The sequence below is a fragment of the Eubalaena glacialis genome, chromosome 11, assembly GCF_028564815.1.
Source record: "Eubalaena glacialis isolate mEubGla1 chromosome 11, mEubGla1.1.hap2.+ XY, whole genome shotgun sequence".
NCBI classification, from domain to species: Eukaryota; Metazoa; Chordata; class Mammalia; order Artiodactyla; family Balaenidae; genus Eubalaena; species Eubalaena glacialis.
In genome coordinates, this window is record NC_083726.1 from 28,133,852 (window position 1) to 28,148,116 (window position 14,265).

Here is a 14,265-nt window from a genome sequence, read left to right on the forward strand (position 1 = left end):
ATTTGACATCTGTGTACACTACAAAGTGATCACCACCACAAGTCTAGTTGCTGCCCATCACCATACAGTTGACCCCCTTTACCCATTTTACCCACTTCCCAACCCCCTTTCCTTCTGGTAACCACTAATCTGTTCTCTGTATCTATGAGTTTGTTTTAGTTTTATTTTATTTGTTCATTTGTTTTGTTTTTTTTTTTAGATTCTGTGTATGAGCAAAATCATATGGTATTTGTTTTTCTCTGTCTGACTTATTTCATTTAGCATAATACCTTCAAGGTCCATCCATGTGGTCACAAATGGCAGAATTTCATTCTTTTTTTATGGCTGAGGAGTAGTCCTGTGTGTGTGTGTGTGTGTGTATGTATGTGTATGCCATGTCTTCTTTATCCATTCATCCTTAATGGACACTTAGGTTTTTTTTCATATCTTGGCTGTTGTAAATAATTCTGTAATGTATAGGGGTGCATATATCTGTTTGAATGAGTGGTTTTGTGTTTTTCAGATAAATAGGCAGAAGTGAAACAGCTGGGTCGTATGGTAGTTCTAGTCTTAATTTTTTGAGGAACCTCCATACTGCTTTTCATAGTGGCTGCACCAATTTATAGTCCCACCAATAGTTCAGGGTTCCTTTTTCTCCACACCCTCTCAAACATTTATTTCTTGTCTTTTCTGACAAGTGTGAGGTGATATCTCATTGTGGTTTTGATTTCCATTTCCCTAATAATTAGTGATCGTGAACATCCTTTCATGTGCCTGTTGGCCACCTGTGTGTCTTCTTTGGAAAAATGTCTGTTCAGGTCCTCTGCTCATTTTTTGATTTGGTGGTTTTTTTGTTGTTGAGTTGTATGAGTTTTTTGTAGATTTCAGATATTAACCCCTTATTGGATATATGATTTGCAAATGTCTTCTCCCATACAGTAGGTTGCCTTTTTGTTTTGATGATGGTTTCCTTTGCTGTACAGAAGCTTTTTAGTTTGATATAGTCCCATTTGTTTATTTTTGCTTTTCTTTCGCTTGTCTTTGGAGTCAGAGCCACAGAAACATTGCTAAGACCGATATCAATGAATGTTACCCAGATTTATTGTGGTGCTCATTTTGCAACATATACAAATACTGAATCATTATGTTGTACACCTGAAGCTAATATAATGTTATATGTCAAATATATCTCAAAAATTGTAAAAAAACCTCAATTAAAAAATAAATCATAAAAAACAAAAACAAAATAAAACTCACTGCTTAAATGACAAAAAAAAAAGACTGATATCAGTGAAGTTTTCTTCTAGAAATTTCATGGTTGCAGGTCTTACATTCAAGTCTTTAATCCATTTTGAGTTACTTGTTTCATTCTTTTGCATGTGGCTGTCTGTTTTCCCCAGCACCATTATTGAATAGACTATCTTTTCTCCATGGTATGTTCTTTGCTCCTTTGTCATAAATTAATTGTCATATATGCGTAGGTTTACATTTTTGGACTCTCAGTTCTGTGTTTCATTGATCTGTGTGTCTGTTTTTGTGCCAGTACCATACTGTGTTATTACTGTAGCTTTATAGTATAGTTTGAAATCAGGGAGTGTGATACCTCCAAGCTTTTTTCTTCTTTCTCAAGATTATTTTGACTATTTGGGATTTTTCTGTGGTTCCATACACATTTTAGAATTATTTGTTCTAGTTCTGTGAAATATGCCATTGGAATTTTGATAGGGATTGCACTGAATCTGTAGATTGCTGTGGGTAGTATGGACATTTTAACAATATTAATTCCTCCAATCCATGAACACAGAATATCTTTCCATTTGGTTGTGTCTTCAACTTCATTCATCAGTGTCTTACAGTTTTCACTGTAACAGGTCTTTCACCTCCTTGGTTGAATTTATTCTTAGGTATTTTACTCTTTTTGATGCAGCCATACATGGGATTGTTTTCTTAATTTCTCTTTCTTTTTCGGCCGTGCCATGGCATGTGGGGATCTTAGTTCCCCAACCAGGGATCAAACCCGTGCCCCCTGCAGTGGAAGTGCAGAGTCCTAACTACTGGACTGCCAGGGAAGTCCCTTAACTTCTCTTTGTGATAGTTTGTTGTTGGTGTGGAAATGCCACAGACTTCTGTATGTTGATTTTGTACCCTGTGACTTCACTAAATTCATTTATTATATTATTAGTACTGACATTTTTTGTGTGTGTGTTTGTGTGTGTGTAGTCTTTAGGGTTTTCTGTATGTATCATGTCATCTGCAAATAGTGATAGTTTTACTTTCTCATTTGGAAGCCTGTTATTTCCTTTTTTTTTTTTTTCTAATTGCTTTGGCTAGGACTTCCAATGCTATGTTGAAAATAAGTGAAAATAGTGGGCATCCTTGTCTTGTTTCCTGATCTTAGAGGAAAAGCTTTCAGTTTTTCATTGTTTAGTGTGATACTAGCTGTGGATTTGTCATATATGGCCTTTATTATGTTAAGGTATATTTCCTCTCTACCCACTTTGTTGATAATTTTTATCATAAATTGATGTTGAATTTTGTCAAATGCTTTTTCTGCATCTATTGAGATGACCATAAAATTTTTATCCTTCATTTTGTTAATGTGATGTATCATGTTGATTGATTTGTGGATGTTGAACCATCCTTTCATCCCTGGAATAAATTCCACTTGATCATGGTGTATGCTTCTTTTAATGCATTGTTGGATTCAGTTTGCTAACATTTTGTTGAGGATTTTTGCATCTGTGTTCATCAGTGATATTGGCTTGTAATTTTCTTTTTTTGTGGTCTCCTTGTCTGCTTTTGGTATCAGGTTAACGCTGGCTTCATAAAATGTGTTTGGAAGCCTTCCCTTCTTTTCAGTTTTTTGAAGAATTTGAGAAGGATATTAAATCCTTCTAAAGGTATTAAATCTTTGAATGCTTTGTAGAATTCGCCAGTAAATCTGTCTGCTCTGGGCTTTGATTTGTTGGGAGATTTTTGATTACAGTTTCAATCTCCTTACTAGTAATTGATCTATTCAGATTTTTCTATTTCTTCATGATTCATTCTTGGAAGATTGTATGTTTTTAAAAAATTTTCTGTTTCTTTTAGGTTGTCCAATTTGTTGGCGTATATTCATAGATCATGAGCGAGCCTTTGTATTTCTGTGGTGTTAGTTATAACATCTCCTCTTTCATCTCTGATTTTATTTATTTGAGTCCTCTTTTTTTTTCCTGGTGAGTCTAGCTAAATGTTCATCAATTTTATTTATCTTTTCAAAGAATCAGCTTTTAGTTTCATTGATCTTGTTTTTTTTTCTTTTTTTAGTCTCTGTTTCTGCTCTGATCTTTATTGTTTCCTTCCATCTACCAATTTTGGCATTTGTTCTTCTTTTTCTGGTTCCTTTAGGTGTAAGGTTAGATTGTTTATTGGGGATTTCTTGTTTCTTGAGGTAAGACTATTGAACTTAGTCCATTTACATTTAAGGTAATTATTGATAAGTATGTGCTTATTGCCATTTTGTTAATTGTTTTCTGGCTGTTTTTGTAGTTCTCTTCTCTCTTTTCCTTTGTGTTTTGGTGTGGTTTCTTTTAGTGTTATGTTTAGATTTTCTCACTTTCTTCTGTGTATTTACTATAAGTTTTTTCCTTGTGGTTACTGTGAGGTTCACCTATAACATTCTATGTAAGTAGTAGCCTGTTTTAAGTTGCTAGCAACTTAAATTAGAAATCATTCCAAAGCTTTATCTTTTTACTCCCTCCCTATGTTTCCTACTTTTGATGACACATTTTACTTCTTTTTATTTTATGCATCCTGTAACTAATTATTGTAATTTTAGTTATTTTTAGTACTTTTGTCTCTTAACCTTTGTGCTTGCTTTATAAGTGATTGATCCTCTGCTTTTATCATACATTTACCTTTAACAGTGAGATTTTTACTTTCATATGTTTTCTTATTATTAATTAGTGCCATTTCTTTTCAGCTTAAAGAAGTCCCATTAATATTTCTTGTTGGGCCGGTTTAGTTGTGATGAATACCTTTAGCTTTTGCTCATCTGGGAAACTCTTGATCTCTTCTTCAATTCTGAATAACTTTGCTGTGTAGAGAATTCTTGGTTGGAAGTTTTTTCTTTCAGCACTTTGAATATGATCTGCCACTCCCTTCTGGCCTGTAAAGGCTCTGCTGAAAAATCTGCTTGTAGAGTTATAGGGTTTTCCTTGTATGTAACAATTTGTTTTTCTCTTGTTGCTTTTAGGATTCTCTCTTAATCCTTTATTTTTACTGTTTTAATTATAGTGTGTCTTGGTGTGTGTCTCTTTGGGTTCATCTTATTTGGAACTCTCTGTGCTTCCTGGACCTGGATGTCTGTTTCCTTCCCCTGATTAAGGATGTTTTCAGCAACTATTTCTTCAAGTAGGTTTTCTGTCCCTTTCACTCTTTCTTTCTGGCACCCCTATAATGCAAATGTTATTCTGCTTGATGTTGCCCCAAAGTTCCCTTAAGGTGTCTTCATTTTTTATCTTTATTTTATTTATTATTTTTAAAAGATATTTATTTATTTGGCTGCGTCGGGTCTTAGTTGTGGCATGCTGGATCTTCGTTGTGGCATGCGGGATCTTTTGCTGTGGTGCGCCGGCTTCTCTCTAGTTGTGGTGCGTGGGCTCCATAGTTGCTGTGCATGGGCTCCAGAGTGCACAGGCTCAGTGATTGCGGCACACGGGCTTAGTTGCCCTGTGGCATGTGGGATCTTAGTTCCCTGACCAGGGATTGAACCCGTGTCCCCTGCCTTGGAAGGCGGATTCTTAACCACTGGACCACCAGGAAAGTCCCTGTCTTCGCTTTTTAAAATACTTATTTCATTTTCTGCTCTGTCTGGGTGAGTTCCATTGTTTTATCTTCCTGCTGGCTGATTTGTTCTTCTACTTCACCCAGTTTGCTGTTGAACCCCTCTAGCATATTTTTCAGTTCAGTTATAACTTCTGTTTGGTACTTTCATATATTTTCTATCTCTGCTGAAGTTCTCACTGTGCTAATTTTTTCTTCATCTGAGTTTGGTTAGTGTCTTTATGACCATTACTTTGAACTTTTTATCAGGTAGATTGTTTATCTCTGTTTTGTTTAGTTCTTTTTTTTGAGGTTCTGACTTACTCTTTTGATTGGAATATCTTCCTCTGTCTCCTCATGTTGCCTAATTCTTTGTGTTTGTTTCTATGTATTAGGTATATCAGCTATCTCTCTTAGTCTTGAAGGAGTGGCTTTATTTAGGAGATGTCCTATGGGGCTCAGAAGCACAATCCTATCTAGCCACCAGAGCCAGGGGCTCAAGGGGTGTCTCCTATGTGGGCTACATGCAGTTTGTGGGGCCACAGCTGCTGTGGGGTGCTGGTGGGTGGGGCTGTTGCTTGGGCAGCTATGAGGCCCACCTGAGGTGCGGGGGTTGGCAGTGCTCTCTCACCCCTGGTGGGATGTGCCCACTGGTGCTAATAGGTTGGGTGGAGAATTCCAAAGTGGTACCTTCCAGCACCAGTATTAGCAAGGTAGCCTGAGATCACATAAATGGCTCCTGCCAGTGACTCAGCCCGTGGGGAGCATTCCAACTGGTTCCTGCCTCTCTAGCAGATGCTTCAAGATTAATAGGTGAGTCCCCTTCACCTATGGTCTTATGCACTTTTCAATTTGGTGTTTTTGCACTGGTTTTCAGGTCAAGTCAATCTGTGTGCAAGTCCTTTAAGAGCAGGTTTTCTATTCTACTTTAAGAGTAGCTTTCCTGGACATATTTCCCGTTGGTTTGCAAAACCAGGTGTTTTGGAGGCTCATCTCTCTTGTGCAAGATCTAGGGGTTGGGGTGCCTGATGTGCTCAAATCCCTCGTTCCTCAGGGAAAGGATTCGTACCTTTGTGGTCCCTCCCAATAGTGGATTGCTGAAGCTGAGGTGTGGTTTTCATATCTTCTCCTGTCCTATGCATCTCGTTGCTGTCCTTTTATTTTACCCTTTGTTGTGGAGGTTCTGTTCATTCAGTTTTCAAATTCCTTTCTGGGGGAACTGTTCCATATGTGGTTGTATATTTGTTATGTCTGTAGGAGGCGGTCAGTTCATGATCTTTTTATGCTACCATCTTGAACTCTCCCATAATTTTTCACTTTTGTAAATAATGCTTTGCTTGGAATGCCCATTCATCCCGGCCTGGAAAAGTTTTGATCAAGCTTCAAGCCCAGACACAGTGCTTGTTGGGTTTACAGCTTTAAAAAATTGTTGTTTATGGCAGGGGGTAGTAGTTTTGGCCAACTTTCTGAGTTCCCACAGTGGGCCTGGCTTCTTGTTACCTATCACATGTAGGGTGTTTTGGTTCCTGTTATCTCATTAGAACTTGTTTGCCTCTATCTACTTTAGTTCCCAAACTCTATACTCTGTGTGTTTGTTTTATTTTTTGTCCACTGAGATACTTACCTTGTGTTTGAGCATACGTCTACAATTTTAACATTAAAAAAATTTTAATCAGCTATTGATCTTTGATTGGAGCTGAGGCAGCTTAGTTTCTATGCTAACTGTGAGTGCAATCTGGACTGGAGTTGTGGACACTCTCTCTTTACCATGGCATATTTCAATGCTTTATATCCCTTACCCTATTCCACATTATCAGTTTAACCTATTTAATAACCTGTTTGTGTGTATATTACTTTATTTCAAACATATGTATTTTTTTATCAAATACAGTGTTCTTATTTCTGCCCTGTCTGCTCTTGTGCATTTTTTTCATCTATTTGGAATGATTGTCATTTTATTTAATTAAATTTAACTTCAAGAAATAAGATTTTTTTCAATTACCACAACTTGCATTGATCTCTTCTTTCTCAGAATTCTGCTCACATTCAGAGCTCCCCCCTTTAGCATTTAATTTTTTTCAAATTGTTTCCTATCTCTTTTTTTACACATTAGCTTGGTTTCCCCAGCCAAGTTGTATAGTCTACCTGAAGGCTTGCTCCTTATTTCTCTTACATTGTCCTCATACCCAGTGTCCTCCGTTTGGCATGCAGAGCTTTATAGAATGTTAGGTACTTCATGGGAGATGGATAAATATCTATTGAAGAAACCATAAACAAAGTGAATGTGTTTTGTACCTTTTGGTCACTGTAAAAGATATCTAAATTATGTAATAATTTTCCTAAAAACCACAATTTGGAAGATATTTATCCCCTATCATTTTAAGTTTTTATCACAAATTATTCTTATCCCATTGTATTTACAAAGTAAAACTTTTTATAAGTGTAAATGTTAGAATGCTTTATATTGTTTCCTCAGGGTCATTGTTACTGTAATTGCACTTCTCATTGAAGTGATGGGATTCTGGCAGCCTAATAATAGAAAAAGAAGTTCTTAGACAATTTAGCAACAATTGGAGGGAATGAGGGAATGTGTGTAAAATATGCACATCAAAAGCATCTCATGATGATTTTATTGTTTCTTCTTTTTTCCCCATGCCTCTTGGACTTACTTAGGTCTGTTTACTAGGATTATTTTAGGCAAATTTAAGGAAGGGTATTTTTGGTGATGATAATAGGATTATGTAGATATTTCTGTGAATTGCTTGTTCTCAGGCAAGGTAAATCTCAGGTGAAAAGCCACCTGGACTCTGGAAAAACTTAGGATACAGAAATGGGGAAAGTGTAGTTCTTGGGAGGTACAGCTTTTGTTTCCAGTGCTTTTGGGGATGGGGTCAGTAGTTTTAAAAACCATTATGATGTGAAGCTCTGAAATGTTGATGAGTCAAAAATGAATTTCTAGTTTTATACAGTTATTTATATTAAGTATATAATTAAAATGCTCTTTAATTTTTTTACTATTTAGTTACTTTTTTTGTCACATGCATGAGTATATCATCTAATTCAGATAGCAGGCTTTTATTTATAAATTCATGTCTCAAATATATCATTTTGGGAAAGAATTTTGCTTTGTTTTTTTGGAGGAGGGTAGCTGATGTAATAGTTCAAACATGAGAATGTTGTGGATGTTAAGTGAACACAATAAAGACATACTCTGGATAAGTTTAAAAAGTTTTAGAGAGTTATGTTTTGGGAAAATATGATAGGAACGTAGATCATCCAATTTAGACAACTCTGATTATTTTTAATATCAAAAATTTCTCAATGTAAAAGTAATTTAACTATGAATCTAAAATTCTGAAAAAAATGTAGCAAAAACAAAAACTGAGAAACTAAAGACCAAAAATCCCATAATTGTTTCTTGCTAAAGAAATCATTGTTTGCATTTTGGGATATTTCCTTTGAATCTCTTTTCTTATATAATTAGTTTTTATACATAATTATAATCATAGTACACACATGTTATTTCATTTTTTCTATGCAGTTTTTATAATCCTTAATTTAATTGATGAATTTTGAAGTAGTATCAGTTCATCCTTCTTTGGCATTTATGTTGAATATGTAAGTGATGTACAGGGTGTTCATGTTTTGAGACAGATGTTTAGCGATTTGTTCTCAATCTTGGGTGCTTGAGGTATATCTCAGTGGAGATGTCAAGTAGTATGCGTTAGTGATTAAGTATCAGACTGCTCAAGTTAAAATCCTTTCTTCCACTTATTAGCCATGTGACTTTGGGCAAGTAACTTAACTTCTACACCTTTATTCTCTCTTGTATAAAGTGGGAATAATGATAGTGTGCACCATAAATGTTTTTGATAAGGATTATTGAGTCAGTTCTTGTGCTCTGAATCTGTCTTTTAGCCAATATTTTACTAGATTTCCAGTTCCTTTAATGTCATACCTAAGTATGATGAATAATAATGTTAGATGATAAATGTTGCAGGAGAGAAAAAAAAAAGGCCTTTAACCCTCCAAACTGTATATTTGATGATGGAATATTAAGTATTGGAAACAGATTGGTAATGGTTGGCATGGGTACTAGATGGATGGGTGACTAGATAATGTGGCCTGTGTTGATCTTTTTAGCTCCCCTCAAATCATTGTAGTTCACTTGATGTAGTGGGGAGAAATGCAAGAGGAATTAGAATTTCAGCATTTTAGTTCTGCTTCTTTCTGATTTTTGTTAACAGTAGAATCTTGAGAAGTCCCTTAGCTGCTTTGAATTTGTTTTCTCATCTATGGATATAACATTTTACCTGTCTCTCTCAGAGATGTCATTATGATTAAATAAGATATTCTGTAAAAGTGAGGTGAAGATGATAAAGCACTATATACAAAAGTAAACTTGTTATTAATTTAAAAAGAGTAAAGCTGAGAGAAGGCAGATAGAGATCTTGATACAGTATTAGGTCCAGTCAGTCTTTAATAAAGGATAGCTTCTAGTGCTGTTTGTTATTATTGAGAGGACATCTACCTTTATGTGTAAGGCTAGCCCTGATTACTGTTTAGGTTATTAAATAGTTTATGAATATATTGTTGATATTTACTTTGATTTTATCCCCCTTTCTGCTTGTGTTTCAGACTCCTGGGAGAGTTGGCTCTCAAGGTTCTGATTTAGATTCATCATCAGCTCCTATAAACACAGTGGATGTCAATAATGAAAGCTCTTCGGAGGTATGAAAATAATAATTTGGCAATAAATATTGTTTTATTTAAGGAAAATATTATTTAAGGAAAAATAACAAATATATGGAGTAACAATTGATAATTTAAACTTTTGTAGGGAAAGAGCTCATAAATCTTTCTTACAAATTGGAATGCAACTTTTGAACCTCACTTGTAGATAGATAATAGTGCTTAGTTGTGAGACTGCGAAAGTGTATATTAAGACTGAAAAATAATATTGACAATTTATCTTTAATGTTAAAGTCATCTCAACTTAATGAAGATTTAAAAATCTGTAAAGAATTACCAGTTAATTAGTATCTACTTATGTGTTTGTACTGCCATGAACGACTAAGCTAATGAAAAATTATATGAACTATAACATTTATATATTATTTGTTGTCTTCATTTATGACTCTGTAAGAACTTCTGTGATAGCTTATTAAAAATTAATGGAGAAAGTAAATAAGTCTAAAAAAGAAATAACTCAAATTTTTTGAGAAGTCAGCCTTAGAAGTTGCTACATTACTATCATTATTTTTAACAAATAATATATACTCATTATAGAAAAAGGAGATAAGGTAAGAGAACATAAAAACCACCCATAACACTGCCCCTAAGAGATCAACACACTCACATTTCTGCTCTGACAGTTTTTGTCAATTGCCCCTTTCTCGGCCCAGCTGTACCACCTACCCAGTCCCCTTTTCCCTATTCTTTCCCATCTCTTGGTTGGTGAGTCTATTATGTGTATGTTTCTAGGTATTTCTCTATCCATTCATTTCTCTGTTTTGTCTCTTTTTGACCATCTGTCTTCATGTATATGTATATTAACCATAACAAGATCGAACAAGGCTGTGAGAGTGAGAAGTAAAGTATCAGTTGAACTTTATTAAGAGCAAGTTTAAGTAAATATCTTTAAGGAAAACATTCCAAACTGTATTTATGATATGATGAGCTCAGAGAGCTAGGTTGTAACCTTGGAAAGGAATTTAGTAGTAATTGTTGACCTCGTTCAGACCAAAAACAACAAAAAAATCTCCAGTGGGTAAATGAGCAGTGCCTGATAATCCTGCTATATTTTCTTATTAGGCTCCCTTTTCTACTCTCTGTGATAGTTGTACTCTCTTCTTTGTCCTCAAACCTTCCATGTGTCTTACCTTAGTCCCGCCTTCTCACCGTCACCTTCTATACCATTGAGAAAAGATGAATGTTCTCATTTTGTCCCTAAAACTATACTTGCAACTCTATTCTCTTTATTACTTTAGTACGCGAAAGACAGGTCTCTTTTCCTGTCAGATTTCAGTCCTTTCCCTTGTGCTCTGGATTCCATTCTCTCTCACATTCTCAGCTTTTCATCTCTCCCTCATGCAACTTTGGTTTTTACCTATGCCACAAATTATTCCCTTCAGCATACAAATACTGCTCTAGAGGTGCCACTAACCTGGGACTCCCTTAAATTAAGTTCGGTACTTGAAATTTTTCAGATTACCCACTAGTGTAAATTTCTAACCTAATTGAGAGCTATTGGTGATTATGAATTCTCAGGGGGTATAGTTTTTTCCATATGCCCAGTGTTAAGGTATTGACTTGTTAAGGTCTCAGTTGATATCTCTCCCCACCTCTCTCAATTTCTCTTTTTCTCTCAATCTTCCCTTTTACCCTGATGTTGGCTTCCCACATTGAACAAATTCTAGGTTTTAACATTGTGCCCTTAGCATCCATCTAAATGGGGATTTGAAATATCATGGTCTGCAGGATTTTTAAAAAATAGTCAGAAATAAAGCAACACCTTGCTTTAGTGCTCATTTATATCATATTTTATATATTATTATGTATAATAATATATATAATAGTATCTTAGTCAGTATAGGTTATTATAACAAAAGCACTGAGAGGATTAAACAGCAAACATTTATTTCTCACAGTTCTGGAGGCTGGGATGTTCAAGATCAAGGATCTGGCAGATTCTGTGTCTGATGGGGGCTTCCTTTCTGGTTTATAGATGGCTGTCCTCACATGGCAGAAGGGGCAAGAGAGCTCTCTGGGGTCTCTTTTATTATATAAAGGTACCAATCCCATTCATTAGGGCTCCACCCTCATGACTTAATCATCTCCCAACGGCCCCATCACATTGGAGGTTAAGATTTCAACATATGAATTTTGAGGGTACAGAGACATTCAGTCTATAACAAATATATAATCTGTATAATACATAATGTAATAAGTGATATCATATCATTTGTTCTCATCAGGACAGTTGTTCAGACTATTTAGTATATTGCATTGCAGAAGCAAATTCTTTGTTCACTGTTTATCCGTTTCTAATCTGGCTTCCATCCTTAGTACCCACTGAAACACACTAATGACCAGCATATTACCAAATCAGACCTTCATTTTCCTAGTCATTTGGCTAGGGAGAGCAGACTTTTCTTGGGGCTTTTTTGGTCGGTGTCCACTGAAGTTTCCAGGTAGCTGGCTTCTCCAGCAGCCAGTCCAGAATATATGAGACGAAAAGAAAACCCAGAGTACTCACCACTGTCTCAGTCCTTGGCTCCTGAGATCCTCAGCTGGTCTGCCTTCTTCTCTTTACCTTTCAGAGTTTTCTTTTTGTTTTGTTTTATATATAATGCCTCTGGATTTCAGCTGTACTTAGCAGGAAGAATAGAGAAGTGTATCTGTTCCATTTCGTCTGGAACTGGAAATCCGACCATTTTGAAAATTGGAGTATTTTAAGGAATTTTAAGGAATTATAAGAGTTCTTTATCCTTTGTCAATGTTTTGATTGCCTCCTATTCATCTGATTAGTGAGGGAAGGATTCCTGTCCTAGGCTTATGGGAATAGCTAAACACATAATTAGACAAATGAGACAAATGAGATCAACAGCAGTTTATTAGTCACATACACTCACAGCCCAGAGCAGGAGGACACGGTGTGCCATGCAGGGCCACATGAGGATTGCACTTGGGAACAAAATGAACAACCAGGGGTTGTGAGAGGCAGGCATTGTAGTATCAGGAAGGTAAGGTGCCCCCTGGTTTCTAAAGGAGATGTGATTGGCTTGCTTGAATAATTCCAGGGGCCGGCAGGGAACCTTCTCAGGGATAAGCAGGCCCTGTGCTTGCTGCCTGTGAAGAGGAGGGCTGTTTGGCTAGAACTCCTTATCTGTGAGAGCAGAGTGGGGAGCGGAACTTGCAGTTAGGCCATTTGAAGCCCTCCCAGTTTCACCAGTTGTCAAGGCAACACAAAATATTGGGCCTTAATTTTAGGCCTTACACCACAATCAGAAATATGTGATGTGTATATTTTTTCTCAGTCTGTGGCTTGTTTTTCATTTTGTTAATGTTGTCTTTCAAAGAGAAGAAGTTTTAAATTTTGGTTAAGTGCAGTTTGTCAGCCTTTTCTTTTATGATTTTTGCTTTTTGGGTACTACAAAGTTTTTTGCCTACCTCAAGGTTGCAAAACTTCCTCCTATGCTTGCTTCTGATTAAAAAAAAAAAAATCAAGCTACAAGGATATATTGTACAACACAGAGAATATAGCCAATATTTTATAATAACTATAAATGGAATATAACCTTTAAAAATTGTGAATCACTATATTGTAAACTGTAACATATATATTGTACATCCACTATACTTCAATTAAAAAAAAGACAGAAGAATTAAAAAAATTAAAAAATCATTTTAGCATGTACATTTAAATCTATGATTTATTTTAAATTATTGTATATGGTATGAGATAGTGGTTGAGGTTCATTTTTTCCATGTGGATATGGAAACCACATTTTTCCACATGCTTGTTGCAGTACCATTTGCTGAAAATGTTACCTTTTCCCATTGAATTAAATTTTCACTTTTGTGAGAAATCAATTGACCTTATATATGTGGTTATATTTTTTTATGTTCTTTGATCCAGGCATAATGAACTGATTTTAAGGTGTGCCAAGTTTTTTCTTATCTTTGAACTTTTGTATATGCTGATCTCTATGCCTTACCTAGTCTTGCTTTTTCTTTTTTCTTGGTTAGCATCTGATTATCCTTCAAGTCTCATCACAGATAATTTTTCCAATAAACTTTCCTGACTCACATGTTGGATAGATGCTTCTTCCACGTGCTTCTGTGGAAAAGAATTCCCTGTCCTTTTGGTAATGATTATTAGTCTGAGATTCATTTATTTATCAAATATTTATTGTCACCAGACACTGTTCTCGGTGCTGGAGGTATGGCACTGAGTGAAATAGTAAAAAATCTTTATGCTGGTGGAATTTATTTATTTATTTTTAATTAATTTATTTAATTTATTTAATTTTTGGCTGCGTTGGGTCTTTGTTGCTGTGCGCGGGCTTTCTCTAGTTGTGGTACGGGGGCTTCTCATTGCAGTGGCTTCTCTTGTTGCGGAGCACAGGCTCTAGGCACACGGGCTTCAGTAGCTGTGGCACGTGGGCTCACATGCCACAACTACTGAAGATGTCTCTGAGGAGGGGGTAGCTCAGAAAGAACTGAATGAAGTGAGAAATCATGTGGATTTCTGGAGCAAGCATGTTGCAGGCATGTGGAACAAGTCTCTGAGGTGGGAGCATGCCTGGCATATTGAAAAAGCATCCAGGAGGCTAGTGTGGCTCCAGCACAGTGAATGGGGGGAGGTTAGGTTAGTGAGGTAATCAGGCCCACCTCATGTAGGGCCTTATAGGCTTTTGCACAGACTTTAGTGTTTTACTCTTGGTGAGATAGGAAATCATTGGAGAGTTTGGATCAGGG

At 36.0% G+C, this 14,265-nt stretch overlaps 1 protein-coding gene across 3 annotated transcripts in view; it reads left to right on the plus strand.

The window, feature by feature from the left end:
• Positions 1-14,265, plus strand: part of EEA1 (early endosome antigen 1) — a 125,016-nt gene that overhangs the window by 22,831 nt on the left and 87,920 nt on the right. For all 3 annotated transcript variants that reach the window (XM_061205423.1, XM_061205425.1, XM_061205424.1), the window contains exon 2: positions 9,421-9,513. In XM_061205423.1, coding sequence (XP_061061406.1) covers positions 9,421-9,513 — 93 coding nt within the window. The remainder of the gene's footprint in view (positions 1-9,420; positions 9,514-14,265) is intronic.